The 27,846-nt window shown below is 45.0% G+C and overlaps 1 protein-coding gene across 2 annotated transcripts in view; it reads right to left on the bottom strand.

The window, feature by feature from the left end:
* Window positions 1–11,674: 11,674 nt before the first annotated feature.
* LOC138766256 (alpha-actinin-4) overlaps window positions 11,675–27,846 on the bottom strand; it is a 42,469-nt gene continuing 26,297 nt past the window's right edge. The window contains exons 2-21 of one of the 2 annotated variants that reach the window (XM_069943706.1): window positions 24,793–24,907; window positions 24,135–24,254; window positions 23,919–24,005; window positions 23,722–23,809; window positions 22,717–22,795; window positions 22,542–22,623; window positions 21,014–21,099; window positions 19,399–19,491; window positions 18,645–18,875; window positions 18,271–18,418; window positions 17,578–17,728; window positions 15,969–16,077; window positions 15,736–15,876; window positions 15,462–15,644; window positions 15,227–15,361; window positions 14,392–14,571; window positions 14,165–14,311; window positions 13,808–13,888; window positions 13,253–13,411; window positions 11,675–13,055 (exon numbers count right to left, since the gene is read on the bottom strand). In XM_069943706.1, coding sequence (XP_069799807.1) covers window positions 12,897–13,055; window positions 13,253–13,411; window positions 13,808–13,888; window positions 14,165–14,311; window positions 14,392–14,571; window positions 15,227–15,361; window positions 15,462–15,644; window positions 15,736–15,876; window positions 15,969–16,077; window positions 17,578–17,728; window positions 18,271–18,418; window positions 18,645–18,875; window positions 19,399–19,491; window positions 21,014–21,099; window positions 22,542–22,623; window positions 22,717–22,795; window positions 23,722–23,809; window positions 23,919–24,005; window positions 24,135–24,254; window positions 24,793–24,907 — 2,574 coding nt within the window. In that variant the 3' untranslated portion in view covers window positions 11,675–12,896. Of the gene's footprint in view, window positions 13,056–13,252; window positions 13,412–13,807; window positions 13,889–14,164; window positions 14,312–14,391; window positions 14,572–15,226; window positions 15,362–15,461; window positions 15,645–15,735; window positions 15,877–15,968; window positions 16,078–17,577; window positions 17,729–18,270; window positions 18,419–18,644; window positions 18,876–19,398; window positions 19,492–21,013; window positions 21,100–21,432; window positions 21,519–22,541; window positions 22,624–22,716; window positions 22,796–23,721; window positions 23,810–23,918; window positions 24,006–24,134; window positions 24,255–24,792; window positions 24,908–27,846 lie in introns of both variants that reach the window. The other variant, XM_069943705.1, reaches the window with a different exon arrangement.

Below are 27,846 nucleotides of genomic sequence, written 5' to 3'. Positions count from 1 at the left end.
TCAGTGTTTTTTTTTTTTTTTTTTTTTTCAAACAAAACCAGTAGTGGGTTGAAAACACAGAAACTGCGAATCTTTCCATTATAATTTTGCCCGGTGAGCTCCACTCCTGATTTTGGTTGAAAAAAGCCTGATAAAAGTACTGACGGAAACAGTGTGTGTGATCATAGCCTCAAGCTGCAGATAGAGACGTTGTGGAGACTTAAGAGAATCTAGGAATGTACACACACAAAGTCATGGTACCTTCATGTCGATCTGTATATCAGGGATGGGGAACGTTCGACTCTCCAGCTGTTGCAAAACTACAATTCCCATCACGTCTGGACAGCCAAAGCTTTAGCTGTCCGGGCATGATGGGAATTGTAATTTTGCAACAGCTGGAGGGCTGAAGGTTCCCCATTGCTGCTTTATGTAAACCTTTCTACAGTCAGGTATGAGAATAACCCTAATAACACTCACAATAGGTGCCCAGACTGGAAGTCTCCATGTAGGTATTCAGCTGTTCTGCCGCCACCTCCTGGATATTTCCTATTTTACATGGATGAAGCTAACAATTACCAGCTTCATTCTGTATTTACGTATTTAAGAACTTCTAGTGTAAGAGGCCTGTAGGCATCAACTGAGACTTTGACCAATAGGCTCACATAAGCATCTTTCAGTACCAGAATAGAAAAGAGACAACACAAAATCTTAATTCAAATACACCATGATCAGATCAGGATAAAGGTGGACGGGTGGACGGATGTTCTGTGGTCACCACCACCAGTACTGACCTGAGAGTCACTCAATTGATTTTATTTGATTGATTAATGGGCCAGTAATTTTTCATTATAGAAGTCACTTATGCTGGGTTTACACAGAGCGATAATTCGCCCAATCGATAGTTTAACGATTTTGAAGCAACGATTTGGTTTTTATAACGATCAGCGTTTAGACGAATAAATCGTTAGAAAAATCGTAAGAAAATTCGTAAGAAAGATCGTTAATGCGATCGTTTTTAAGATCGCTTAAGCCCATCTTTTACATATGTGAATCTTTGAAAGACTGTTTACACGAAACGATCTGCGAATTTTTAGCGAACGATGAACGACGATTTGAGAACATGTTGAAAGATCAAAATAAACGATTTTTCGCTTATCGCTTGATCGTTTGCTGTGTTTACATGGAACGATTATCGCTCAAATGCGATCGTTATTGCGAAAATTCAAACGATAATCGTTCCGTGTAAATGCAGCCCTAGGATCCATTTACACAGAAAGATTATCTGCCAAAGATTTGAAGCCAAAACCAGGAACAGACTATAAACAGGGATCAGGTCATAAAGGAAAGCCTGAGATTTCTCCTCTTTTCAAATCCATTCCTGGCTTTGGCTTCAAATCTTTGGCAGGTAATGTCAGATAATTTTTCTGTGTAAATGGACTCTTATTGCTTTTTTTTTCCTTTAACAAAAAGCTTAATTTAAAGTTTCCCTGTCGTTATTACTTCCAACATCTAAATCAACAGTAAATGTGATATAAAGCAAGATTCCATTTATATTCTTTTTCTGTGCTTTCAATGATAGCTAAAAAAAAAAAATTTAAAGAATGTAAATTGCAAACTTGTTTTATATCACATCTACTGCTGATTTTGGTTTTAAAAGTTATAACGACAGCGACGCTTTAAAGAATATATCTTGAGGTGTTTCTTCATTTTTGTCTGGATTTCTGATGTACAGAGAGCAGACGCCATATCACCCCACTCCTTGTGATCAGTGGCGGATTATAATGAGGGCACAAGAGAGCTCTCCCCACTATGAACTCAGAGGATCCGCTCCGAGGACATCGCTCATTGTTGCAGGTTTTTGATATACACTATATGGAGTATTTGTATGTAGAGCGTGTATCTATGTGTATATACTGTACAGTGTGGGTGGTTATGTACATATCCATCATGTACAGTATACAAATAGTATATGTACTATGGGGGGAATTTATCAAACTGGTGTAAAGTTGACTTGTGTCTCACCCCCCCCCCCCCCACCAAACGGTACCCACTCTGGGAGCGGCACCTCTGCATCTGGAAGTCATGCTGTCCTCGCTGTCCTGGCTGAGTAGGCCGCGCATCAGCCTATTGGCGAGTATAATTGACCTCATGTTTCTAAACAAATTCATTGTACTCAAACATTTTAAAATGTCATCAGGTCTGTAACGGCATTCCTTCAAGAGAACGACCCATATCAGGTCATCGGCTGATCGTTTATTTAGGCCAAACCTAAAATGATCGGTCACCCACCGCGCATCGCTTCGTGGAATAGTGGTGCGCGGTGGGCAACCGTCGATTTGAGAAGCAGTATACATTACCTAGCAGTGCTTCTCCTCCGCTCAGTCTTCCTCCCCGGGTCCCGCGGCACAGCATCAGCTTCGGTGCGGCCTGACTGGCTGAGCGGTCTGACAGCTCAATCACTGGCCGGGACCGCCGCGGCTAGTGATTGGCTGAGCGGTCTGACAGCTCAGTCAGGCTGCTCCTGAGTTAATGCTGTGCCGCGGGACCCGGGGAGGAAGATGGAGCGGAGGAGAAGCCCTACTAGGTAATGTATGCTGCAAGGACATCGGTAACAATGTCCCTGCAGCCCTCACTAAACGATCATCCGGCCGTGGAATAGTCCCAGTAATCGAGCGCCGATCGAGCAGATTGGCGCTCGTTTAAATCGTTGATCGGCCCATGGAATAGGGCCCTTAGACTAGCCATCTGGAAAGAGAAAACAATTCGGCACCTTCAATTCACCTGCCTTCCCTTCGAAATCTCCTCTGCCCCACCAGTTTTCAACAAAGTTGTGGTAGTATTGGCAGCTCATCTGAGACTTCAAGGGGTCTTTATAGTCCAATATTTAGATGACACAGTCGTCACCAGCATGTCGAGTTGACCATCTCTGTACTCCAGAATCAAGAATTTATTATAAATCTCATCTTCAGCCTTCCCATCAAAAATTTACAGATTTCTTGGCTTTCGTCTGGATTGAGCAGAGGAGGGAAGACAAGCTGTTCCAGGGAGTCAAGAGTCGCCGGTCTTCTGGCCAGTTGTCAATCAGGAAGGCTATGCGAGTGCTGGGATTGATGACCTCATCTCTGGACGCAGTAGGTCCACAGTGCACATCAGGAGCCTCCAGAGAGACCTGCTCTCTCAGTGGAACAGACGGTAAGCTTCACTTGATTCTCCCATGTCACTCCAGAGTAACCAGGCAAGACTTCACAAGGTGGTTTGTGAGCAGACAAAGTGTCTAACAGGAAAAGTCTTTCCAGTGCTCCCCAAGTAGTCCTTACCACGGATGCCCCGCAGCAGGGTTGGGGAGCACATATGGGAGAGGTCTATAGAGCAGTCTTGTGTTTGTCAAACCTGAGGGAGCAGAGCGCAACCCACAGAGCTCTCCTCAGTTTCTTGCACTCAGTCAATTGGATGGTACTGGTCTGGACAAATTTGCAGCAGTCTATTATATCAACAAGCAGGGGGGAACCAGATCCCCCCTCTTGATAGAGTGTCAAGCCCTCATGACCTGGACAGACCATCACCTCTCTGAGGACAGCAGACTGGCTAAGTCATCATCAAGTGGACCCAGCAGAGTGGAGTCTGCACCCGTAATCCTTACGTTGGGTTGTCAAGAAATTCAGGTTGCCGGAGACCGACGTGATGGCATCAAAACCAACAAGAAACTTCCGCTATTCTGTTCTCTGAACAGACAAGATGCTCCAAATCATCTGGATGGCCTATCAGCTGGAAGAACCGATTTGTCTTTGCCCCTCTTCCCCTTGTCTCCAGGGTGCTGAGGAAGGTTCTCAAAGATCAGGCTACAGTAATACTTATACTCCAAGAAGGGCTTGGTTTCAGGATTTCAAAAAAATCTAAAATAAAATACTCTTAAAATTCATTTTTCTGTCATTTTCTCATAGTTCAAAGAAACGCTTGATGGAGAGACTGGTTAGAAAAAACGTCCTTCAAAGCAGTAAAGAACTTTTGGCCTATAATCAAACATTGGATAGCTTCATGGGACTTGTCATTAGTACTGGACTCGTTGGCTTCTAGTCCTTTTCAGCCAATAGCAGGTATTTCTATTAAAGGGGTTCTCCAGTGCTACAAAAACATGGCCACTTTCTTTCAGAGACAGCACGACTCTTGTCTCCAGTTCAGGTGTGGTTTGCAATTAAGCTCCATTCGCTTCAATAGAACTGAGCAGCAAAACCCCGCCCAATGTGGAGACAAGAGTGGTGCTGTGTCTGGAAGAAAGTGGCCATGTTTTTGAAGCACTGGATAACCCCTTTAAACATTTATCCTGGGAAACCCTTCTTTCAGTGCCAATCTCCACAGCTAAACGTGTCGGAAAACTTCAAGCTCTGTACTGTAAACCACCTTATGCGCCCTTGCACACTATGAAAATCCTGCAGTTAACTTGCCGCGGATTCCGTTGCTCGTTCCCCTGCTCGAAGTTCTGTCGGTCCCGTAGGCTCCATTCTATTGTCGGGTGGATTCAGACATCAGACCAAAGAATTGACATGTCAATTCTTTGGACAGACGGCGGAATTCGCCTGAGCCTAGAATGAAGCCTGTGGGACGGCCAGATGTTCAAGCAAGAACGTGTATGGAATCTGCAGGAGATTATCCACACGGATTCCATAGTGTACAAGCGCCTTATCTAAGATACAGTCAGATTTATCTTCTCCTTCCTATGGCCCAAGGTTTTCTTCCTAAAATACCTTCTCAGAATAATATCCTACATATCTATTAGAATAAGGAAGAGGAGAAGTTGCATTGTCTTGATAAGAAAAGAGCGGTTCTCATGTATCTGGAGCACACACAACATTTCAGGAGATCAGACTCTTTATTCATACAATTTCAAGGCCCAAATAAAAGGCAAGGCTGCCTCAAAGGCTTCGCTTGAAAGACAGATTAAGCACACTATCTGTTCCTGCTATTCTCTGTAAGATGTTCAACTTCCAACCATAATAAGAGCTCATTCCACAAGATCTACAGCCTCTTTATGGGCAGAGTTGGCACAAGTATAACTGGATGAAATATGCAGAGCAGAATCATGGGCCACGCCAAACACATTCATCAAGCATTACAAGCTCAACGTTATCAATAAAGAGGCATCCCTGGGCAAACGAGTGCTTGAAACAGCTGCTAAATTATAACGCCCATCCTACTTTTGTTCATTGCTTTTGTATCCCAATTGTTTTGTGCTGCCGTTGGACGATATGGAAAGTCTAGATTTACTCACCAAAATCTCTTCTTTCCATGAGTTCGTAGGCAGCACAACATCCATCCCACAAAAAAAAAAATTTCTGCAGAACTGACATGTCTGGTTATTGTGTCAGGGGGGTCTATATAGAGCCATCTTATTAGTGTTAATTATGTTGATTAATTGTTTCTTCTGCCTAGTAGTAGGAATCATGATAACCCAATTGTTTTGTGCTGCCTATGGACACTTGGAAAGAAGGGAATTCGACAAGTAAATCAAGACTATTTTATCAACTAGGGTCTGCAGACTTCCCCTTACTTCAACAGATCTAAGGATAGTTCAAGGTACGCTTATCTCCAATATTTACACGATTGACAACTGCCCTGAGATTTACAGTCGGTGAGAGATGAGATGGAAGACTTAATTTATCTTTAAAGCGGTGTGACACAGTCAGGGGTTTGTTGCTGGATGGGAGGTATTTTCCTCTCAGCTTGTCTTGCTCTGAGTAATGCAGAGAGCTAGGTTCAAGGACTGGACTGAAGTTATTAAGCCATTCCAGGTTTTTAGGCATTTCCCAACATACAAAGCTGAGCTGGGAGTGAGGGCAGAGAGAGGTGATGTGTGCTCAAGTCTGGAGTACACCTATGCGGTCTGTCTAGGAGGACTGGTTGGACTGTGTTCAGACACAAGGACTGTGTACAAGGCAGCTGCTGCTGTAAGGTCTGAACCAACACTTAGAACTTCTGTTACTGCTTTAAAGGCCAAGCTGGAACTGCACTTATTTGTGATGGCAGCATGAAGGTAATGCTGGATTTTTGTTCCATTTGTTTTTGTAGTGTGAATAAACACTAAGATTTGAACTGTGAATTGCCTGTTTTCCTCTGTCTGCGACCGCTACCTAGCTATACCTGAGCAACTCCCCTACATATGGTGGCTTGGAGCGGGCAAACGTAGTGAGGCAGGAGAAAAAACAGAGGTTTTTTTTTCATATTTTTTTCCTGGCACCATTGCATGTCCTGGATTAAGCCTGCAAAGCTTCAGCCGGCATCTCCAGACAAGATGGAGGAGTTGATTAAACAGCTGTGCGGGCTAATACCCAGCAGCAAGAGACTAATGCCCAGCAGCAAGAGACTAACGCCCAGCAGCAAGAGACTAACAAATTGCTGTTACAACAAATGGTGGCCATTCGTGAGTCTCCGCCAGTGGTTTCCCAGCTACAGCCTGCCGCCAGAGAGAGAGTCCGGACGGCGCTGAGAAAGGTAACGGCAGAGGATGATGTGGAGGCCTTCCTGGGAGTGTTCGAGAGAACGGCTGAGCGAGAGGGTCTCCAGCCTGACCAGTGGGCTGAAGTGGTTGCCCCATTTCTCACAGGAGATGCACTAAAGGCATACTTTGACCTCACTCGGGAGGACGCCCAGGACTACCAAAAGCTGAAAGGTGAGATCCTGGCACGCTTGGGGGTCAATATATATGTGCGGGCCCAACGTGTATATCAGTGGGGGTTTGTGGAATCCAGAGCTGCAAGGTCGCAAGCATATGACCTGCTGCATCTGGTAAAGAAATGGCTCCAGCCCGAGACTTTAACTCCAGCCCAAATAGTGGAGAGGGTGGTGGTGGACCGATTTGTGCGCAGTCTGCCGGTCACTACCCAGCGCTGGGTAGGCCAAGGTGACCCAGGCAATTTAGACCAGTTGGTTGATCTGGTGGAACGTTATGTAGCAACCCAAGACTTGGTGCGAGACTGTACCCCTGGCCGGAGGCCACCCCGTCCCGTACCCCCACTTGCAGTGGCTGAGAAAAAGCTTCAACCTCCTGCTGGGAGTAGCTCCCCACCAAAGCAACGTTCCCCAAGGTTACGAGGTCCCCATTATCCGCTGTTGGCGCTGTAATGGTCCGGGACATGTTGCGGCAAGGTGCCCCTTAACCTCTGAGCCTATGGACTGTGTCTATACTCGCCGGACATCCTTCTATGCCCGACCTGCTGTTAGTGTTTGTACCGCTAACCTCCCGGACGAGGATAGGGCAACTCCCATGTGCCCAGTGTCTATCGATAGGTGCAGGGTCAATGCTCTACTGGACTCGGGGAGCCTGGTGACCCTAGTACGGGATACCCTGGCGCTTCCATCTCAGTTCACTAAGCGCAAAGTTGGAGTGTTGTGTATTCATGGAGACTTGAAAGACTATCCTACTGCCCAGGTGGTAATAAAAACTCCTGCAGGGGAGAAAGTCCATGAGGTGGCAGTAGCGTCGAATCTGCCATATGACCTGATAATAGGAAGAGACTTTCCCTTATTCTCTGCATTGTGGCCATCATTTTTGAATGTCTGTCCCCAAGAGTCAGGCAGAGCAGTAGCTGAGGGTCCTAATCCAGATGTTAAGCCAGAACCATGGGCCACCGAGATAGAAAGGCCAGACGTAGGGGTGACCGCCACTTCGGTGGATGAGATGGAGACAATTCCAGTGAATGTAATGGTTGGGGATGTAGAGAACTTGCCACCGGGCCCCGAATTGTCAGATCTGGACATCTCTGGTGACAATTTTGGCACAGCGCAACTCCGGGACCCGACTCTGTCCCGAGCACGGGGGAGTGTCTTAATGGTCGATGGTGAACCACAACAACCAGGAGCTGAGGCTATATTTCCTCGTTTTGTGGTTCACCACAATATGTTATATCGTGTCACTCAACTACGTGGGGAGAATGTTGAACAATTATTAGTGCCCCAGGCATATCGTCACCTGGTACTAAATCTTGCTCACCAACATGTGTTAGGTGGACACCTTGGGGCACAGAAAACCCAGGACCGTATACTGCAGAGGTTTTATTGGCCTGGGGTATCAAAGAGGTGGAGGAATTTTGTAAGTCTTGTCCGACCTGTCAGATAACTAGCCCCCAGCAGCACTTCCGCAGTCCTCTAGTACCCCTCCCGATTATAGAGGTACCATTCGAGAGGATTGCCATGGACCTCGTTGGTCCAGTTCCAAAGTCTGCTAGGGGTCACCAACACATCTTAGTAGTTATTGACTATGCAACCCGGTACCCGGAGGCGGTGCCGCTGCGCCATACCTCTGCCAAACTCATAGCTAAGGAATTAATGGAGATGTTTTCAAGGGTAGGGTTACCTAGAGAGATACTGACAGACCAGGGGACTCCCTTCATGTCTAAGGTCATGAAGGAAGTCTGCAAGTTGCTTGGCATTAAACAGTTAAGGACGTCTGTTTACCACCCCCAAACGGATGGTCTTGTGGAGAGGTTTAATCAAACTTTGAAAAATATGCTGAAAAGAGCAGTGTCTAAGGATGGGAGGGACTGGGACCTGCTTCTGCCCTATTTAATGTTCGCAGTGCGAGAAGTGCCCCAGGCCTCTACTGGGTTCTCGCCCTTCGAACTTCTTTATGGCAGACACCCCCGAGGCTTGCTCGACATGGCCAAAGAGGCGTGGGAGCAACAGCCTACTCCACACGAGTGTCATTGAGTATGTTACTAAAATGCAGGAACGGATGGAGACAGTGATGCCCCTCGTCAGGGAACATATGGAGGCAGCTCAGCAAGCCCAGAGTCAGGTCTACAATAGAGCAGCTCAGGTCCGGAACTTTAACCCAGGAGATCGGGTTTTGGTTCTCGTACCGACCGTAGACAGCAAGTTCCGTGCGAGGTGGCAGGGCCCCTACGAAATTCTGGAGAAAGTAAGCAACGTAAATTACAAGGTACATCAGCCTGGTCGGCGGAAACCGCAGCAGATCTACCATGTCAATTTACTGAAGCCATGGAAGGATAGAGAGACTTGTGTTGGCTGCCCACAGGCGGTATGTTTAGGATAAGGGAAGCTAGCTCCTCCGACGGTTTCAGGGGAAGCAGCTGCCAGAGTACGTGTTGCTGACAGCCTTTCACCGAAACAGACTCAGGAAGCCAAGGAGTTCATTAGTCGGAACACGGACGTGTTCTCGGACCTCCCTTGGCGTACCTCCGTAATCCAACATGACATTGTCACCGAGCCTGGGGTGAAAATCCGGCTAAAGCCGTACCGGGTACCTGAGCCTCGGCGCCAAGCCATCGCAGAGGTACAGTTGATGCTGCAGCTGGACGTGATTGAAGAATCTAAGAGTGAGTGGGCAAGCCCGATAGTATTAATACCCAAACCGGATGGAACTTTGCAATGATTTTCGTAAGGTAAACGAGGTCTCTAAATTTGACGCCTATCCTATACCCGGGTGGATGAGTTAATTGAGCGTTTAGGACAGGCCAGGTACTTTTCCACCTTGGACCTCACGAAAGGGTACTGGCAAGTGCCCTTGACGGAGGCTGCCAAGGAGAAAACGGCCTTTGTCACACCCGAGGGGCTATATCAGTATAAGGTATTACCTTTTGGTTTTCATAGTGCTGCTGGCAAAATTCCAGCGTTTAATGGATATTGTTCTTCGTCCACATCGACAGTATGCCTCGGCGTACCTTGACGATATTGTCATTTTCAGTACTGACTGGGAGAGTCATCTAGCGAAGGTACAGGCCGTACTAGACTCACTCCGTAGGGCGGGACTAACTGCTAACCCAAAGAAATGTGCCATAGGGTTAGAGGAGGCCCGATACTTAGGGCGCGGAGTCATCAAACCCCAGATGAATAAGGTAGAGGCGATACAGGGTTGGACAAGGCCTGTCACTATCCGGCAAGTAAAATCGTTCCTGGGTTTGGTGGGATATTATATGAGGTTTATTCCCCATTTCGCTACTTTGGCAGCTCCATTGACAGGGCTCTTGAAGGGACATAAGTCAGTGATGGTACGCTGGAATGACCAAGCGGAAAAGGCTTTTTCAGCTTTGAAGTCTGCTTTGTGTGGGTCACTAGTCCTGGTGACACCTGACTTCAAAGGGGAGTTTGTAGTACAGACCGATGCCTCTGAAGTGGGCCTCGGGGCTGTACTGTCTCAGGAGGTTAACGGGGAAGAACATCCCGTTGGATTCCTGAGTCACAAGCTTACCCCAGCCGAAACCAGGTACAGTATAGTGGAGAGGGAATGCCTAGCCATCAAGTGGGCACTGGAGTCTCTCCATTATTACCTGTTGGGGAGGAATTTTCGTCTGGTGACTGACCATTCACCTCTCAAGTGGATGAGCCAGGCGAAGGAGAGGAACGCTCGGGTCACCAGATGGTTCTTGTCACTACAGAACTTCAAGTTCACAGTAGAACACAGAGCAGGCTGACTACAAGGGAATGCAGATGCCTTGTCCAGAGTGCATTGTTTGGCAAGTGTTCACCCCCTCAAGGGTATGTGACACAGTCAGGGGGTTGTTGCTGGATGGGAGGTATTTTCCTCTCAGCTTGTCTTGCTCTGAGTAATGCAGAGAGCTAGGTTCAAGGACTGGACTGGAGTTATTAAGCCATTCCAGGTTTTTAGGCATTTCCCAACATACAAAGCTGAGCTGGGAGTGAGGGCAGAGAGAGGTGATGTGTGCTCAAGTCTGGAGTACACCTATGCGGTCTGTCTAGGAGGACTGGTTGGACTGTGTTCAGACACATGGACTGTGTACAAGGTAGCTGCTGCTGTAAGGTCTGAACCAACACTTAGAACTTCTGTTACTGCTTTAAAGGCCAAGCTGGAACTGCACTTATGTGTGATGACAGCATGAAGGTAATGCTGGATTTTTGTTCCATTTGTTTTTGTAGTGTGAATAAACACTAAGATTTGAACTGTGAATTGCCTGTTTTCCTCTGTCTGCTATTGCTACCTAGCTATACCTGAGCAACTCCCCTACAGCGGTTATACAGCGCTACAAAAACATGGCCACTTTCTTCTAGAGACAGCCTCACTCTTGTCTCCAGCTTGGGTGGGGTTTTGCTGCTCAGTTCCATTGAAGTGAATAGAGCTTAACTGCAAACCACACCTGAACTGAAGACAAGAGCCGTGCTGTCTCTGAAAGAAAGTGGCCATGTTTTTGTAGAACTGGATAACCCCTTTAAGGAACAGTGTGGATCATCTTCAGCAGGGAGATGAGCTTAACTTGCAGGTATACAGTCAAAGCTCTTTCTTTGCACAGTACACATAGTAACCCACCCAACCCCCATCATTTGTCCTGATCTAGCTGTTACTAGATAAAGATTTCCCTTGACAGGCAGTGGACACCAGACTGCAAAGTAGTAATACATGTAGTAGACAAAACTTTTAGAGCAGTTTTTTTTCTGTGTTAAAGGGGTTGTTAAGGAAACAGCACCACTCTTGTCCTCAGTCTGTGTGTAGGTTTTACAGCTCAGGTCCACTGCAGTTAATGGAGCCAAATTGTAATATCACACACACACAACCTGAGGACAGGGGCAGTGTTTTTTCTAATCCTGGATTATTGGTAAATGATGGAAGAATAGTGTTCTGGATCCAGGTTTAAGCACCTACCCATTAAGATTCACTTACCAGCAGACACAGAGGTTCTGACGTTCTATCAATTTAACTTATTAAATAAAAATACACAAAGTGAGCAGATTTATCTTAAAAATATTACTTTTATTGTTCTGTACGGAGTTGTAGGAGGTGCAGGAATGATAGAAAGAGATGCCGCCCCCTGACATTGCTCCTGGTGGGCCGCTGGTATAAAAAGATGAGATAAGGAATGTTACAGACCTCGTGATAAACAATCAGCAACCTTTTCTTTCATTATTTAGAAGACAAGAAAACAAAAACTGCAAATATAGGTTTTGCTAGGTGAATATATATTTATATCATAAATCCCCCTAAATTAAGTAAATAGTAACCCTCTTAAAGTTTTATTTTATTATAATTTGTTTTTGGTCCTTAGGGAGAAAAAAAAATAAAAACCATTATAGGGCTTAGAAAGTATTAAGGACTAGGAATAGAGCGCTTTCATGATCTGATGAGAATATACAGAATACAAAAAGGGGGGTGCATCCCAGGTATGGGTGACCGTCACCAAAAGGTCATGCAAATCGTGATATGGAATGATTGGGTTTCTGTGTTTTTGTCCGTGAGGCAGAAAGCATCGGGAATGAAGTGAGTGCTACGTGGAATCATGTGATTATTTTGCTATCTGGCCTGGTTTTGTAATGGATCAGAGAATTTCATACCAGCTGCCTCTGGTTCAGCCTATAGACTGGTGTGTCCCTCTTAAAATATTACATGGTAAAACAGCTGGGGACGTTAAGCACCCCTCCCATATCATGGATCTCTCCCCTGCCTGCAGTGCGGAGCCCTCTATGCTCAGACCTCACCGTGAGGTCATTGCATTATGAAACTGATAAACAAGGGAAGAAAAAGACTTTAGTACTGTGCTGCGTAGGCACTGACCGCATGCCTCTTGTAGAGATTTGTAGGACCAGGAATAAATAACCCAAGGAAGGGAGAGAGAGGGGTTTGTGATAGTACTGTACAAGGTGCGAAGTATGAAAAAAGTTACCCAGAAGCGCAGTCTACTTGCCAGCTGTGTGTGGAAGCACCCCTGCCCCTTAGCCATTGCATAGATAGCTTTGCAAAGGGGGGAGGAGTGGTCCTGCAGCTTCTGCCCTGCCTTCTCCTCCCTCCTTGCAAAGGGAATGAAAGCTAATGTGATCCCCTCCCTCTCCCCCTATGACAGGGGGATGCTAGTGAACCCATCTCCCCCTGACCATCTGGCGCTTCTCCCCTTCCGCAGCTGAGACATTAGTAGCTGATGGAGGGTGGTAGGGCAGTGTTGAGTTCATCCCTATCAAGCTCACAGGTCGCTCTCGCCGTACAATGCAGTAGAAAAGGACATGTAATCCAGTGCTCCAGGCACTGCATCGGGACCATGGTAGGGAGCCATACGAGAGATGCAATACTCCGCTTGGTCTGGTGGAAGCTCTCGGCGTAGCTCTGCCTCTGTGATGAAATTCTGGAAAATCAACAGAGAAGAGCATATTGTAAAGCTGTAATTTAAAGGTATAAATAGATGCATCCAGTCCTAGATCTACCAACCAGAGCTCCAATTGGTTGCTATGGGCAATTCACTACAGTTTTTGTCTGACAGATTGATTGATTAATCTAATCCATAGAAGGCAAAACAACTGACTGGATACCTCAGACACTTACCTTATCTCCAGCAAGGACCTTGAAGGATGCAATAACTTGGTCAGCTGTGTCGGTGTCAGTGGTCTCTTTAGACATGAAGTCAATAAACGCTTGGAATGTCACCATGCCCGAATTGTTGGGGTCGACACTGGCCATGATACGGTTAAATTCGGCATCACCCTGATATACGATAAAGAAAAAAAAATAAACAAGGGAAGAGTAAAGAATAAAATTCTAAACTACGACACTATGAAAACACAAAAAGGAAAAACCAGTGGGTATCACATGAAAAACAGAGGTGAGAAGCATACCAAGCTGTAGCCCGTAGATATAAGGAGAGCTCGAAAGTCATCGGCATCCAGAGCAGAAATTCTCTTCTTTTCCAAGAAACAGTAATAAAACACAAACATAGGACAGAGAAAAAGAAAGGGACAGATCCAGCAGAGGAGAGAGGAAAGAGGAGAAGAAACCGAGGAGAGAGGATGTAAGAGGACAGATGAAGGAAAGAGGCCATAAAAACAAAGAGAGAAGAGAAAGCGGCAGAGTTAGTTTGGCTTAGCAGGATAAATTTGGTACCTGTCTATCATTTTCCACATCATAGCCCAGACTGATGAGACAAGCTTTGAATTCTTCAGGTCCCAGGGCACCCGTATGATCCTGTCACAAGTAGAATATGGTGGGGGGAGGACATGAAGGCCCAAAGAGCAAGCGGTGGGCAGGAGACAGAGGCGATGAAATGGAGTGGAAGGCGATGGGTGGAAACGTGGACAATGGGAGAGAAACAAAACATTACGTTACGAAATGCATTAGTGAGAGATGTATGGGGAGGGAGACAAAAAGGGTCATGAAATGGCTACATATATTTACCTAACTTATGGACTGGGTACACCAACTTGCCCTTTGATGTATAAAAACAAACATTATAGGCCTTACCTTGTCAAAGTGATTGAACGATGCTCTGAACTCATGCATTTGCTCCTGACTGATTCCCTTGGCATCACGTGTTAAGATCTGGTTCTCCACCTCATTTATGGTCCTTGCGATAGTGGTGAGCAGGTGTTCCCAGCCCACACGAATATGCTGCAATGAATAGTGTGACAGATTACAGACAGCCCAGGAAGCTACGTACACGAGAGCTGTTACATGGCGTGGGGTTTTACCTCCATGGTGTAGTTGGTGTGTTTGTTATCGAAGATCAGGGCTTCCTGGATGAGCTGATGCTGCTGCTCCAGCTTGTCTATGTTTGGCTTGTAGTTTATGACACTCTGTTCATACTGCTTCAGGTGACTCATCTGATCCTCTAGTGTGCCATGCATTTCAATAGCGATTCTTCCAATCTCCTAAGGGAACAACATGACATAGGCACTTGGTGTTAAAATATAAAATATAATATATACTAAACATCCTATGGTCAGCAGGCAAGCAGATTTGCAGAAGTACTGCAGATAAGTCAGTGAGAATATGGGCACTAGGGAGTAAAAAAAATATAAAAAAAAAAAATTTAAAAAAATCAACGTCATCACTTCCCTGGACCAAGCGATCACGTAATTTGATGAGTGCCAATGGCAAGGTAGAGATGCTGCACTTGGGCTCTGTTTACACCACCATAACAGCTTCCATTATAATGGAAATTACACTGTCACACCAACCAAACTATGGGCATTCATTTTCATAGAAACAAATAAAGCTAGGACTGCCAATCATGATGTGCTCCAAATCAATAAAGAGTATCTGGTCACTAAGGGTTTAGATGCATAGAAACCTATAAGATTTTAGGCAGAAAACCACCACTTGGTCCATCTAGTCTGCCCTTCTGATTTGGTTTAAATTAACAGCATTATAACATGCAGTACCACTTTCGTACACTAGATGGCACTTCTGCACTAATCCTTGTCTGCTGACACCACCAGATCTGGACAGCACAGGCAAAAAGCGTAGTAAGCTGTGACTAGTTATAAAAATTCTACGAGAGCAGCCAAAACAAACATTATATACCTCCATCTTTGCTTGAAGCCAAGGTCCCACCACATTCGCTTGGTTAGCAAACTGCAGACGTAGGCGCTCGTTGGACTGCTGCTTGTCTTGTTCACCTTTCAGGGCATTGTCTCTCTTAGGAACCAACTGCTGAACCTGGTACAAAGAAGCAACAGGTGTAATGTCAGACAGCGTTCTGGCTAAATGAAGAATATTGAACACCCCCCCCCCACCCACCCACATCCCAGACACTTACCTTCTCCCACTTAGAATTGATGGTCTGTGGAGTGACTGAGGTGTAGGGGTTTCCAGATGCCAACTTAATGTGGTTAATATCGGCAATCTTCTGAGCTTGGCTTTGGATGTCAAGAATGGCTTCTCTCTCACGGTCAGCATCTGGCAGCGTAGATTTAAACTGCTCATGAGCTGCAATAAGACCCTAAAGCAAAACAGGACGGCATAATTTTTTTCATTTCTCTGCATGAAGACGCCAGGATCTGCACAAATAAGAGATTTAGTAGAACCCTTACCTCAATCTCTTCAATGGTGTGCACAATAAACATGTCTTGCAGATCCTCCATCGCTCCCTCCATCCAGTTGTTGAATGGTGCCGCTCTCTTTGCATATTCCAGATACAACTGGTCTATGGCTTCCAAATGCTTCTCTGTTTGCTAGAGGCAAAAAAGTAAAAATTTTAAAAAAAAACAAACAAGCAAGCAAGCATGGGGAGAGTAACTCCAACAAGTAATCACAGTGTCCTCACCTCTAAGGCTTCCCGTCTGCTGTGTGTCAGAGCACCCAACACATCCCACTGGTCACAGATCTTTTGGCAACGAGCGTTTACACTGGGAGAGTCGTAATAATCGAGTTCACTACAAGAGACAAAGATGATTAGGAATCACAATAGGAAACAACAGGCCCGAGAGCAGAGGATTGATATTCTGGGGTAGATACACATATGCCCACACGCACACCCCCTCTCTGCTCTCCACGTGTCTCAGAAATAAAAGGATCTATTCACTGCAGCTATGGCAAGCTCGGAGACGTGGAAAGTTGTGAAACTCCGGCCTTGGAATGTCTTATAATAACGGTGTGCAAGGAATGGAAACAATGAACACACTGTGCTTTTAGGCACACACCTATGTCAAGGAGCATAGCAAACCAACGTGGCATCCAACTACAAAGCCAAAGCAATATGGACAGGTCTCAAAATGTTTAACACCTGAGAGGGGAAATTTGTAACGCACAGAATCCTTGAATAAACTCTGACTTACATCATTGCATGTATCAGACTAGAAGCCCTGTGCTCAGTAATATCAATTCTGCCCACCCACCAAGAGAATATATTTCAAAGAAAAAAACAAAAACAGCATTATGTATATCAGGGATGTCAAACTCAGGCCCTCCAGCTGTTGCAAAACTACAATTCCCATCATGCCTGGACAGCCAAAGCTTTAGCTTTGGCTGTCCAGGCATGATGGGAATTGTAGTTTTGCAACAGCTGGGGGGCCTGAGTTTGCCACCCCGATGTATATCATCCTTGTGGCATTACTTAACCAGGAGGCACTAATAGAACTAATGGTACAATGCAAAAGCTGTAAGGAATTATGTATTACAGCCTACATGTCATATATACATAGGCTGCAAAGTTACAGTGAATGGTACAACTAGTACAGTAGTTGGTAAAGCTTTGCATTCTCTCATAATTTTGGCCTTCTGGATAAGCCTTTGCAAGCAGAGATGAGCAAACCTGCGCTGAGTGCCCGGGTAGGTGAGCATAAGGAATGTAAGTAGTGATGCACTGTATTGCTGCTTACCTCCTTTTGACCAATAACAGCAAGTAGTGATGCATTTCTTTAACAGGAGTCCCTGATTCTTTAAGTATGTTTGCATGGCACTATGGAAACTAGGTACAGCCCTGCAGCTGACCTGAGTGGACAGACACATGAAAGTGAACCAAGCAGCATGGCACACAGTGTATGAGTTGCTGTTTAGGCTGGGATCAAAACTAATCAGTTTTTTTAATGGACCAAAAACTTAGTTAGACTACGTTTTTGTGTAGGTTAAAAAAAAAAGAAAAAAGAAGAAAAAAAAAAAAAAAAAAAAGGATCCGTTTTGATCCTTTTTTTATAATGTAAGTCAATGGAAAAACGAATCAGAACAGATGCACACAATGCAAAACGTTTTTTTAATACGTTTTTCATCAGCAAAAAATGGATTGCAAAAATGTAGTGTGAACCCAGCCTTAGTAAGTATGGCAGCAGGGACTCAACTGAAAATCTGAATTGGACAATTCAGAACTTGATGGTTCTCAACAGATTCACTCATGGGTAATAAATTGTGGTTAATGCAGGTCCCGCATATGAACTCACTTCAGCTCCTGCGCGATGGCTGCAATCTGCTCCACTCGGTCCTGGTGGGCTGCCAGGTCACTCTCAAAGGCCTCGTGCTTTCGAAGAAGAGCCTTGATTTCTGCAAGTGTGGCAGTCTCGTAGTCCTTTTGCTTCAGCATGGCCTCTTTACCTATTGAGGATTAAGATAAAGTAAAACGTAACGCTTATTTTTTCTACACAGGGGAACGTTAAAGGGGTTGGCCACTTTATAGTAAAATAGGTCAGTACAAAGTATTAGTAAGTGTACTCACTGTATATACTGACAGCAGCTCCCTGTGTACCTCAGAGCCAAAATCAGACCCCCCTTCACCAGGCTGGGCTGCCCTGCTCTGTTTTGTTTCTGTCCATAAAATGGCTGACATGGAGGAGCATGTGACCATGCCCTATCCACTGTTGTCCATAGACATATACAGGCTCGGTGGGGGACACTGGGGGGCGGGGCCTGGTCACATGCTTCTCCATGTAAGCAATTTTATGGACCAAAACACCACAGAGCAGGGTAGTAAAGCCTGAAGGAGGAGAGTCTGATATTAGCTCTATGAGGTACACAGGAAGCTGCTGTCAGTAAGTAATGTGAGTACACTTACTAATGCTGTACACTGAACAATTTTCCTATAAAGTGGCCAACCCCTTTAAGCAATAAACACTTGGGTGTATAGTCACAATACACACCTTCAGTCCAGGCTTCATGTATAGATGCTTTCTGGCGGAATTTCTCAGCTAAGTGATCCAGCCTTTCTAACCTACGAATTTCATTTAAGAGCCATTCCTCATAGCCTTTTTCTGCCTGCTCCAAATGCTGCCAACCATTGTTAATGTCCTGAAATTAGAGGGAGGAAAAGGTGAACAATGTAGAGAAAAAAATAGTTGTACTCCTGTCTAATAAACCCGATACACTTAGGAACAAAATCAGTCGTTTCTCAAGCTAAAACATCCACCAACCTTAAATAACCCAATAATTTGCACAACTGCAAATTTACCAAGGAAGAAAGTTAATGGGTTATGGTGGATACCATGACACTTCCAGCCATCATCCTGACACTTACCGATACCATCTTCCCTTCAGAAGGCATGAAGGCCGGCCTGTTACTGAGCCTAAGCTTGGTCTGTAAGGTGTTAAAGTTGATCTCCAGCTGACACTTCTCCTGGACCTTTGGTGGTTTGTGCACGCGCCGATAGTCCCGGAAATCTTCAAGTTTTTGCTGCATATCATGCATGGTCTTCTCTGGCTGACGATCTTCCAGCCATGGGATCGTACGGCGAATCCATTCCAAGAGCTATCAGAAGAGAAAGGATTTAAATCAAGGGATATATCACCAATAAATTTAGACTAAATGCAAACTGCGAAGAAGGGAAACTAATAAATAAAAGTTAGTATAACAACTTGTCTAAATGGAATACAATCTAAAGTACTTCAAGGCTTGGTTTGAGGTTTAGCTTTGGTTCTAGAACCCAATTGGAGATTATCCAGCGCTACAAAAACATGGCCACTTTTTCCAGAGACAACACTGCTCTCGTCTCCAGTTTGGGCGTAGGTTTTGCAACTCAATTCCATTGAAGTGAATGGAGCTAAACTGCAAACCACACCTAAACTGGAGACAAGAGTCGTGTTGTCCCCGGAAGTGGCCATGTTTTTGAAGTGCTGGATAACCCTTATAAAGAGTTCACAATATGAAAGTGTGAAATATAAGAAGTGACTAAAGGCAAAGGCTTCACATGCTGAAACCTCGGTACGGTTTAACTAATGACAGCGGGGGCAAAGAGAGCAAATACAGAAACTAGGAGACAAGGAGGACTCACATCGCTGGCCAGTCTCTCGTAATCTTCCATCAGATGCTCATTCTCTTGATTCACGGCCAAGACTTTGCAGATTCTGTTGGCTGCTGTTTCGGCCTAAAGGAGGAGACATCGTTCAGAAAGGTGCGACAGCCATCCAGAAATACAGCGAATAAACTGCTGGTAAATGTTATGATTTAACACAGAAGTGTGGACCTGACCCCAATATTACAAGACACATCTAACTACAAGTCAGCGGATAATAACCATGATAGGAGAAAGGCCTGGACTCAGGAATAATGGCTCGATCATACACTGATTTAATTACAACTGTGTATGTCACTTGAAGCCTAATCCTTACATACAATAAAAGCAAGTGACCACTTACACTTGTCCTCTAAGTGCTGTATACTCATGCTATTGCCAAAGATGTGTGATAAAATTCACACAGAAAACATTCTCTACAGCTTGGCTTATATGTAAACATACGTGTTAGTTGCTGCAATGACTGCAGAAAAATGAGATGCATGTATAATACGCAACCACTAAAACAGATCTGCTTCAAGGGTTAAAACGTCTACTGTAGGGAACAGGGGTGGGAAATAGGGTGGTTGCATTTTCAAAGTAACAAATGGACTAGGAACTTCTTAAAAAGGACAAGTCCGGTGAATTTTTTTATTAAAGTATTGTATTGCCCCCAAAAAGTTATACAAACCACTAATATACACTTATTATGGGAAATGCCTATAAAATGCTTTTTTTCCCTGCACTTACTACTGCATCAAGGCTTCACTTCCTGGATAACATGGTGATGTCACTTCCTGGATAAAATAGTGATGTCACGACCCGATGATGGCAGGGGGACACTGAGGGACACAGGGCACTGGAGGGACACTGAGCATCCCCCTGCCATCATCCTCTCTAGCAGCCACAGCCCCCACAGCTCTAGGAGTCGGGTCGTGACATCACCATGTTATCCAGGAAGCGACATCACCATGTTATCCAGGAAGTAAAGCCTTGATGCCATAGTAAGTGCAGAGAAAAAAAGCACTTTATGTGTATTTCCTGTAATAAGTGTATATTGGTAATTTGTATAACTTTTGGGGAGCAATACAATATTTTAATAAATATTTTCCCCGGACTTCTCCTTAAAATTAACAATTATTGATCTATCAGGAGAGAACAACATACTTAAGAGAGACATTAGCAGGTAAGTTTGTATTTTAGGAGTTATCCCATGATTGAACCAATTTAAACGGAGGACCTGACTGCCTAGATTTTCACTGATCTCGAGAATGAAGGACAGTTGTCCCCCTAATGACTGAAGCAGCAGCACACAAGCGCAGCCAGCACTCCATTCTCTATAGGGCTTCCAAACATTGCCGAGCAGTGACCTGTGGATAGGGGATAACTTTGGATCTTGGGATAACACCTTTAAGCAGGGTGGGGAACCTTTGACCCTCCAGCTGTTACAAAACTACAATTCAAAGGCTTTCAAGGCATGATGGGAATTGTAATTTTGCCACACCTGAAGAGCTGAAGCTTCCCCATCCCTGTCTTCAAAGAATTAGTTAAGAAGAAATAGTAGTTAAGAAAAGAAACCAGATGAGAACAGGTTAGACACCCAGCAGAAGCTCACCTTCTGAGCACCAGAGAAAGCGTGGTAGAAGCAGGAAACGTAGGTCATTATGGCCTTCTCATCAGGCCTGAGAGTGCCCACAATATCTGTGCAGAGAAGAAAGAAAAGGACAAGTGCCAGGTGAGGTGGTGCAAGACCAGCCAGGAGCCAGGAGAAGAGCTTCCTGTCCCAGATCTGCACCTCTCTGCCCTCTTGTCTGCGCCAGGAAAGATAAGCTAGCAGTAGTGTATTATAGACCACAAGAGTTAAATAACTCTTAAATACTTTGGGAAAAAAACTCCTACAACCAAGCTACAAGATTCCTGACACAGAGGTGACAACATGCCACGCAACTGCAAGAAAAGCATATTAGGCATGCGGAAGAGAGAAAGAGCGAGAGAGGAGACAGGTGGGGGCGCTGCGGTTGCCCCGAACGCTACCTTCTGGGCTCCTGAGAAGGCGTGGTAGAAAGAGGAAACGTATGTCATGATAGCCTTCTCATCAGGACGAGCGGTGTTGACTATGTCTGTAAACAAAGGAAATAAGGTGAAAAAATAAGAAAGTGTTCAACATTCAGGGCCCCTATTTATTCATTGGAAAGGGCTCAAAATAAAGTCATACGGCCAGTGTCTGAGGAAGGAAAATTTCAAGATTATAAAGGTCATTGGCCCCGGATTACTGTGTAAGCAAAAGTTTTATTAGATAAATTGCTGGTTTGTATGTGTAGGCTGGAAGACCAATGAAGCCTGGATTAGCGCTCGTGATCTCCATCCATCTGCATTAAAGAAGCAGTTCACAAAATATTATTGCCCCCAACCCCAACCCCCCCCCCCCGGGTGGCCGCTGGCACATATACTCACCGCAGCTGCTTTGCGTCCTGCGGAGCCGTTCAAATCTGGCGCGAGCTCACTTCAGGTTCTGCAGTGACGCTTCTTCTCTGTCCTGTAATTGAACGCTGGAAGTCACACGCTTCCATAGAGAATGCATTAAAGCGTGTGAGTTTCGGCGTACAATCACAGGACAGAAAAGAGGAGTCACAGCAGAGGCGGATGTGAGCATGTGCCGGATTTGAACTGCGCTGCGAGACACCTATCAGCAGCGATGAGTATACGCGTAAGCGCCTACCGGGGGGCCAATAATTTTTTGTGAACTGCCTCTTTAAACGCAAGATGAAAAATGAAGAAATCTTACCACAGGTCTTAGTTTAAGAATCCTACAAAGACCTATATGTGCTGTAATATGCATTTAGCAGGACAGACTACACAGGGTTTGTGTGTTACCATGTAAACCACTGACCGGGAACCTTCGTCCCTTCAGCTGTTGCAAAACTACAATTCCAATGTCCAGGCATGATAGGAATTTGGCAATTGTAGTTTTGCAACAGCTGAAGGGACAGGTTTTCCTGTCTCTGTAGGCACATAGGTTGGTATATAAACTGCAGAATCAAAAACTGTTAGAAACTTAATTTTTCATCCTAGTCGTATTGAGATAAAAAAAAAAAATGGTGTTTTCTATAGTCAGCACTGTCATCACAGCCCGAGGTCCGTACCTTCAGCATCCAACATCTTTGGAATATCCAGATACTTCTCAGCCACCTCAAAGGCATTGTTCAGGTTGGTGACTGGGTCATCCTAAGATATTAGCAAAACAAAGAAAAATGTATTATGATGCCAATGAACGGGTGAGATCTGGATTACTGAAGACCGTAACGTGTCTTTTCTTACCTTTCTCAGCTTATCATACTCTATAAGCTCTGGCCTGTGTCTGTGAATCAAGGCATTAAAGGCAAGGCCATCCTTCCAGCTGCAAAAGGAGAAAATGATTGGTTAGGTAGTGAAGTTAGCACATTAGAGGTAGTATATAAGCTTTACTATCCTTAAAGTCTGTAGTTAACTACAGCCATTAGTCTTCCTAGTGAATAATCTCAGTGGCCTCTTATGCCAAGTAGCGGCCTGATCAACACTGAGCTGTTGCTTCATGACAAGTGACCACAGCAAATCTGCACGCTTACACAGATCCGGCATGTCATACAGAGAGGAATGACTAGAGCAGTGGTCCAACCCAGACTACCCACAAGGGGAAGATGGTGGCCGGTGGCCGGCAGACAAACATTGCAATTCCCAACACAACTACATCTAGAATGTTCACAACTAGAGATAAGCAAATTTACAGCAACAATGAAGCGAAGCTCTTCGTTACTCTGAAATCTGCTTATCAGCTGGCTGCCTTTTAACTCAATGCCGCTCCTCCTCAGGTGCTGGGAAAAGATGGATCCAGTCCTGGGAAACTTCTCCCAGTTTTCCAGGACTGGATACAGCTTTTTCAAGCACCCAAAGAGGAGCGGCACAGAACGGTATTGAGCCAAAAGGCAGCCGGCTGATGAGCGGATTGCAGAGATAATGAAGCGATACGCTTTGTTATTACTGGAAATTAGCGCATCTCCACTCACAACCACTCACCACACTTTCTGTAACCAATTTTGCCTTCTATTATTTTACACAGATATGTTTGTTTTTTGGGCAGTAAAGCGAATGTATCACTTTTTTTTTTTTACATGAACAGACCGGCGCGAGGATGCCAGTGGGACGTTTTGTTTTTTTAAACTGGTTGTACCCAGTGGTACCTTCGCTTTAAAGGGAACCTGTCGGCTATGGTTATGGTGTTATCGCTGCTGATCGGTGGGGGTACAACTATGGGAAAGCCCATTATACAAGCCCATTATCCATCACCTGATATGGAAGTTCTGTACATTGACATTCTTATAAGGCGCAGTCTTCCTCTGACACCAGAGCAATAAGCCTTCCTTTGCAGATGTTTCTGTGGAGAAAAGTTAGAACAGTTAGGAAAGAAAGGAAACTGAAGAAGAAAGGAGAAAGGAACAAGAAATTGGTGAGAGAAAAACAGTCCAAAGTGTAAAGGCTTTTACCTTCCACAGAAATATCCTGAATGGCAAAGCGAAGGATAATGGTCCAGATCATTCCTAGGGTCATTTTTGCATTTCCATCCACAATTTCTAGGAAGAAAACAATATATTAGAAGTGCTCCAACCAATGCACTGCCTGCACCCGCGCTCCAAGAGACATACAACACTATATCCTATGCAAGAAACACTGAAGTAAAAAGAAAAAAAAAATCTGCTTACCTTCAGCTCCAATGGAGACCAGCTTTACTCCTTTGCTTGCAATGAAGTCCAGTGCTTTATTAACATTATTGATCTTGTGGACTCTCATCTTTCCCCGCTCTGGTTTGGGAAGACGCTCTCCTAAAACAGACAAAAAAAGTGAAAAAAAGGTTAGTCAAGTATAAGACATTCTTTACTGTATTCCTTTCCAATGAGCAGACAGGTGACAGGTTCCGTTTAGAGTAGCCACTATTGTGTAGACAGGGCCACACAAATGATCACTAGATTAGTTATGTGACCCTACACACATCATTATTGGTCACACATCCTGTGGGAGGATTTTTAGAGGGGGTTTTCCAGCGCTACAAAGACATGGCCACTTTTCCCTCACTCTCGTCTCTAGGTCAGGTGTGGTTTGCAATTAAGCTCAATTTACTATAATGGAACAGAGTTTGAAACCCCACCCAAACTGGAGACGAGAGGGAAAAAGTGGCCATGTTTTTGTAGTGCTGGATAACCCCTTTAAGGCCATGCAATCTCAGTGACCAGCTGATCACTGGGTCTTTTTACAAGGAGGCAATAATTGACCAGGATCAGGCAACTGCCCCATGTAAAAGGCCCTTAAATACCTCCTTCACCTCTGTAAAGCTTTACAAAACAGACATGATGTATAACTCACCTGAAATAACTTCCAGGAGTAACATAAGCTTCAGCCCATCTCTGAAATCCTCATCTATATTCTCGATCTGAGTGCCAGCTTTCCTCAGGTGGGAATTACACCAGGCTGTGAAAGTCTATGGGGAGAAGAGCGAGCTTAATCAGCAACCAGGTAACTGAGGTCTATGGGGCTGAAGATAAAAATATATACTTGGTAGAGACTGAGGCAACACCATCCTATAATTATACAAAAAAAGGAAACCGTGTAGAATGAGAACAGATGGATTATCTCCTAGAGATGCGGACGTCTCCAATCACACTGATCAGCATAATTATGGATCTTAGGTTTTTCTTGACGCTTGCATACAAACCTACCCGAGCAGCGAAACTCTTAAGAGTTGACATAAAACCGCCACTTCTCTCCTCCAATCCACTCATAATCACAGTGCCTTAAATGAGGCGGTGCGGAGACATCTGTAGACATGGCAACCACCTCCATGTATGTTATTAAACACTGTGAAATGTGGTGTATATACTAGCAGTTCAGAGAGACCGCACACTCAAGAGATCACCACACTATCATCCGTACCAACAACTTCTCCCCAACACTACCTGGCGTAAACAAGCCCAGCGACCAAGCGCCAAATGTTTTAGAGCACATGTATCATCGACTATGTTTTATGCATGAAAATTTGTCATTGACAGTCGAGCATCCACTTAGGCTCCGTGCACACGGAGCAAAACTGGCGGAATCTCTATCATAATGTCAGTCTATGGGAGGCTCGCACGCCTCCTCTCTCCGTGCTGAAGAATGGACATGTCCGGAGACGCGGAAAGAGGAGGCACAAGCCTTCAATAGACTGTCATTATGACAGGGAGGCTGTTGGGATTCCGCCAGTTTTGCTCCATGTGCATGGAGCCTTAAAGCAAATGTACCATCAGTACATTCGCTTTAAGTACCGCACATGTATAGAATGGCTCTGGCACGGGGAAGCCGATGCCGGTTTTTTTTTTGTTTTTTTGTTTTGTTTTTTTTTTTTTAACTGCGGCCCAATTCATGTCTGGGGGTGAAGCACTTGAGGCGGGCCAGTTTTCCCCCAGTGGGAAGAAACCCCATCCCCTCTATGACGCAGCTCATGGAATGGGACGCAGCTCAAGGAATCAATGGAACGGGCCCATCTCCAGTGCTTTACACCAGACCAGTACCCAGGAATAGAACGGCGTCGTACATGGAAACCGAGCGGCTGTTCAAAAAAATGACGGCAGCACCGGCTTCCTTCTATCCATGTACGAAACAAAGCGAAATGTACTGATGGTACATTCGCTTTAAAGTGGTGTGTAGGTAACATTGGATATAAACTGTGCAAAACCATTCAAGATTAACTTGATCAAAGATCAATACAGAAATATATCTGCGGGCAGCTATTGAGGGTGGTGGCCACCTTAACAATTGAATGTATATAATATACCAATCTACAAAAATTTTGTTACCATGAGTGACAGACATTGCACGCATACATAAGACACTGGTGTTGATAGACAAATTGCATACATACTTCTATATACCAAACACGCTTCATAACTAAAATTCTCGGATCTATTAATAATGAGATCTGACTAATAATTCTGTGTAAAGGAGTTTCAGTGAAACCTTCCTTATAAGCTAGGCGTGGGTCCCATTGGCATCCAGCTCAAGGTGGCAGTCTCTTCCTTTACTACGTGCCGTAAGTGCTTCACACAGGACAGTAGGAAGGAACGTCATAGTGATCTGCTGGGTGAATTATTACACAGACACATCGGCCTATGGAATGAATGATTCACAATATGATGCAAAAGGCAAGAAAGGAGTGGAAAGGTCTCGGAATCAGGGCATGCCATGGAAGGAAAGTCTCATGATATGGCACCACCCATGAAATGCCAGCTGGGCAGAGCCAAGGGGTGTAGCCACTATTTCAGTGCCAACTAAGAGACCTCTAGTAAGACAAACATTTCTGGGTCATTTCCTTGGCCCCCTTCCCCCCCACACAGCAGACTGAGTCACATCTCCTGAAATAGGCGCACAATTATCCCTCGCAGAGACAATGCCTCCACATTAACCCCTGTATGACCAACTTCTCTCCATTGGCTTGCATGCAAAATATCTTTTAATAAAAAATTTGCTTGCCAGCAGAGCGGACACTTATTAAGGAGGAGTGCCTAAGCTAGTCACGTAAATGTGTCCGTGAAGGAGGAAAAAGTGGGAAGGCACTCACCGTACTCATGTGTAGACTTTATTTCGTATTCACTTTAAAATTCCCGCAGGTTTATCTGTAGCGGGCTTGAACGGCAGCCACTAATTAGCACAAGCTAGACCAAGTGCGCATGCGCCCAAAACTGCTGTGATAGCTCGTACTAATTAGTGGTTGGCGCCCGAGCCCGCTACAGAAACCTGCTGGAATTGTAAAGTTTATATGAAATAAATATCTGAGTGTTCTTTGTATTTCATGACTAGCAACCTCGTCTTGCAATTACACAAAAGCTGTGCCAGAAGGGAAGTGCCGGTACTGCTTTCTTTACAAAGTTTTTATTCATGTAAAGGACTCCTCATTTTCAGAGGCAGAAACCATCCATCTCTGCTGTCATTTTCAGGTTTCACATTGCTCAAATGGCTGGATTAGGGAGGTGTGAATACCTTCCGCAATTACAAAATATCTACGTTAGTAGTGAGAGGGTGTTGTAGAGGAGAGAGGGATGGGCACACCCCTTCATTGCATCAATATGGGGAGGGCGAGGACATCCTTGGATGCAGCACCTGTTACGGCAGGGACTGGTTACTCATATAGTACTGGCAAATTCTTTCACCTGCAAATCAGAAATCCCCTTTGTTCCATTACAACACCCTGTCCCCTTAGCTGGGAGACCTGCCCAGCCAGAGCACGCACACTCTAATTCCTGACATTCTTGCCCCTTCCAGGTCATAGTTTCACATGTAGGATAGGGGCGTCCTTGAGGAGGGGGCAGGTGAGGTTTGTGGAATGTGAACCGGCTGCAGTAACAAGCACTTCCCCCTATGTACACACCCTGTGCTCTCTATGCA

This window comes from Dendropsophus ebraccatus, chromosome 10 (assembly GCF_027789765.1).
Source record: "Dendropsophus ebraccatus isolate aDenEbr1 chromosome 10, aDenEbr1.pat, whole genome shotgun sequence".
In the NCBI taxonomy this organism is placed as follows: domain Eukaryota; kingdom Metazoa; phylum Chordata; class Amphibia; order Anura; family Hylidae; genus Dendropsophus; species Dendropsophus ebraccatus.
Note: the sequence above shows the minus strand (reverse complement) of the source record. Positions and strands in the feature narration are given on the sequence as shown.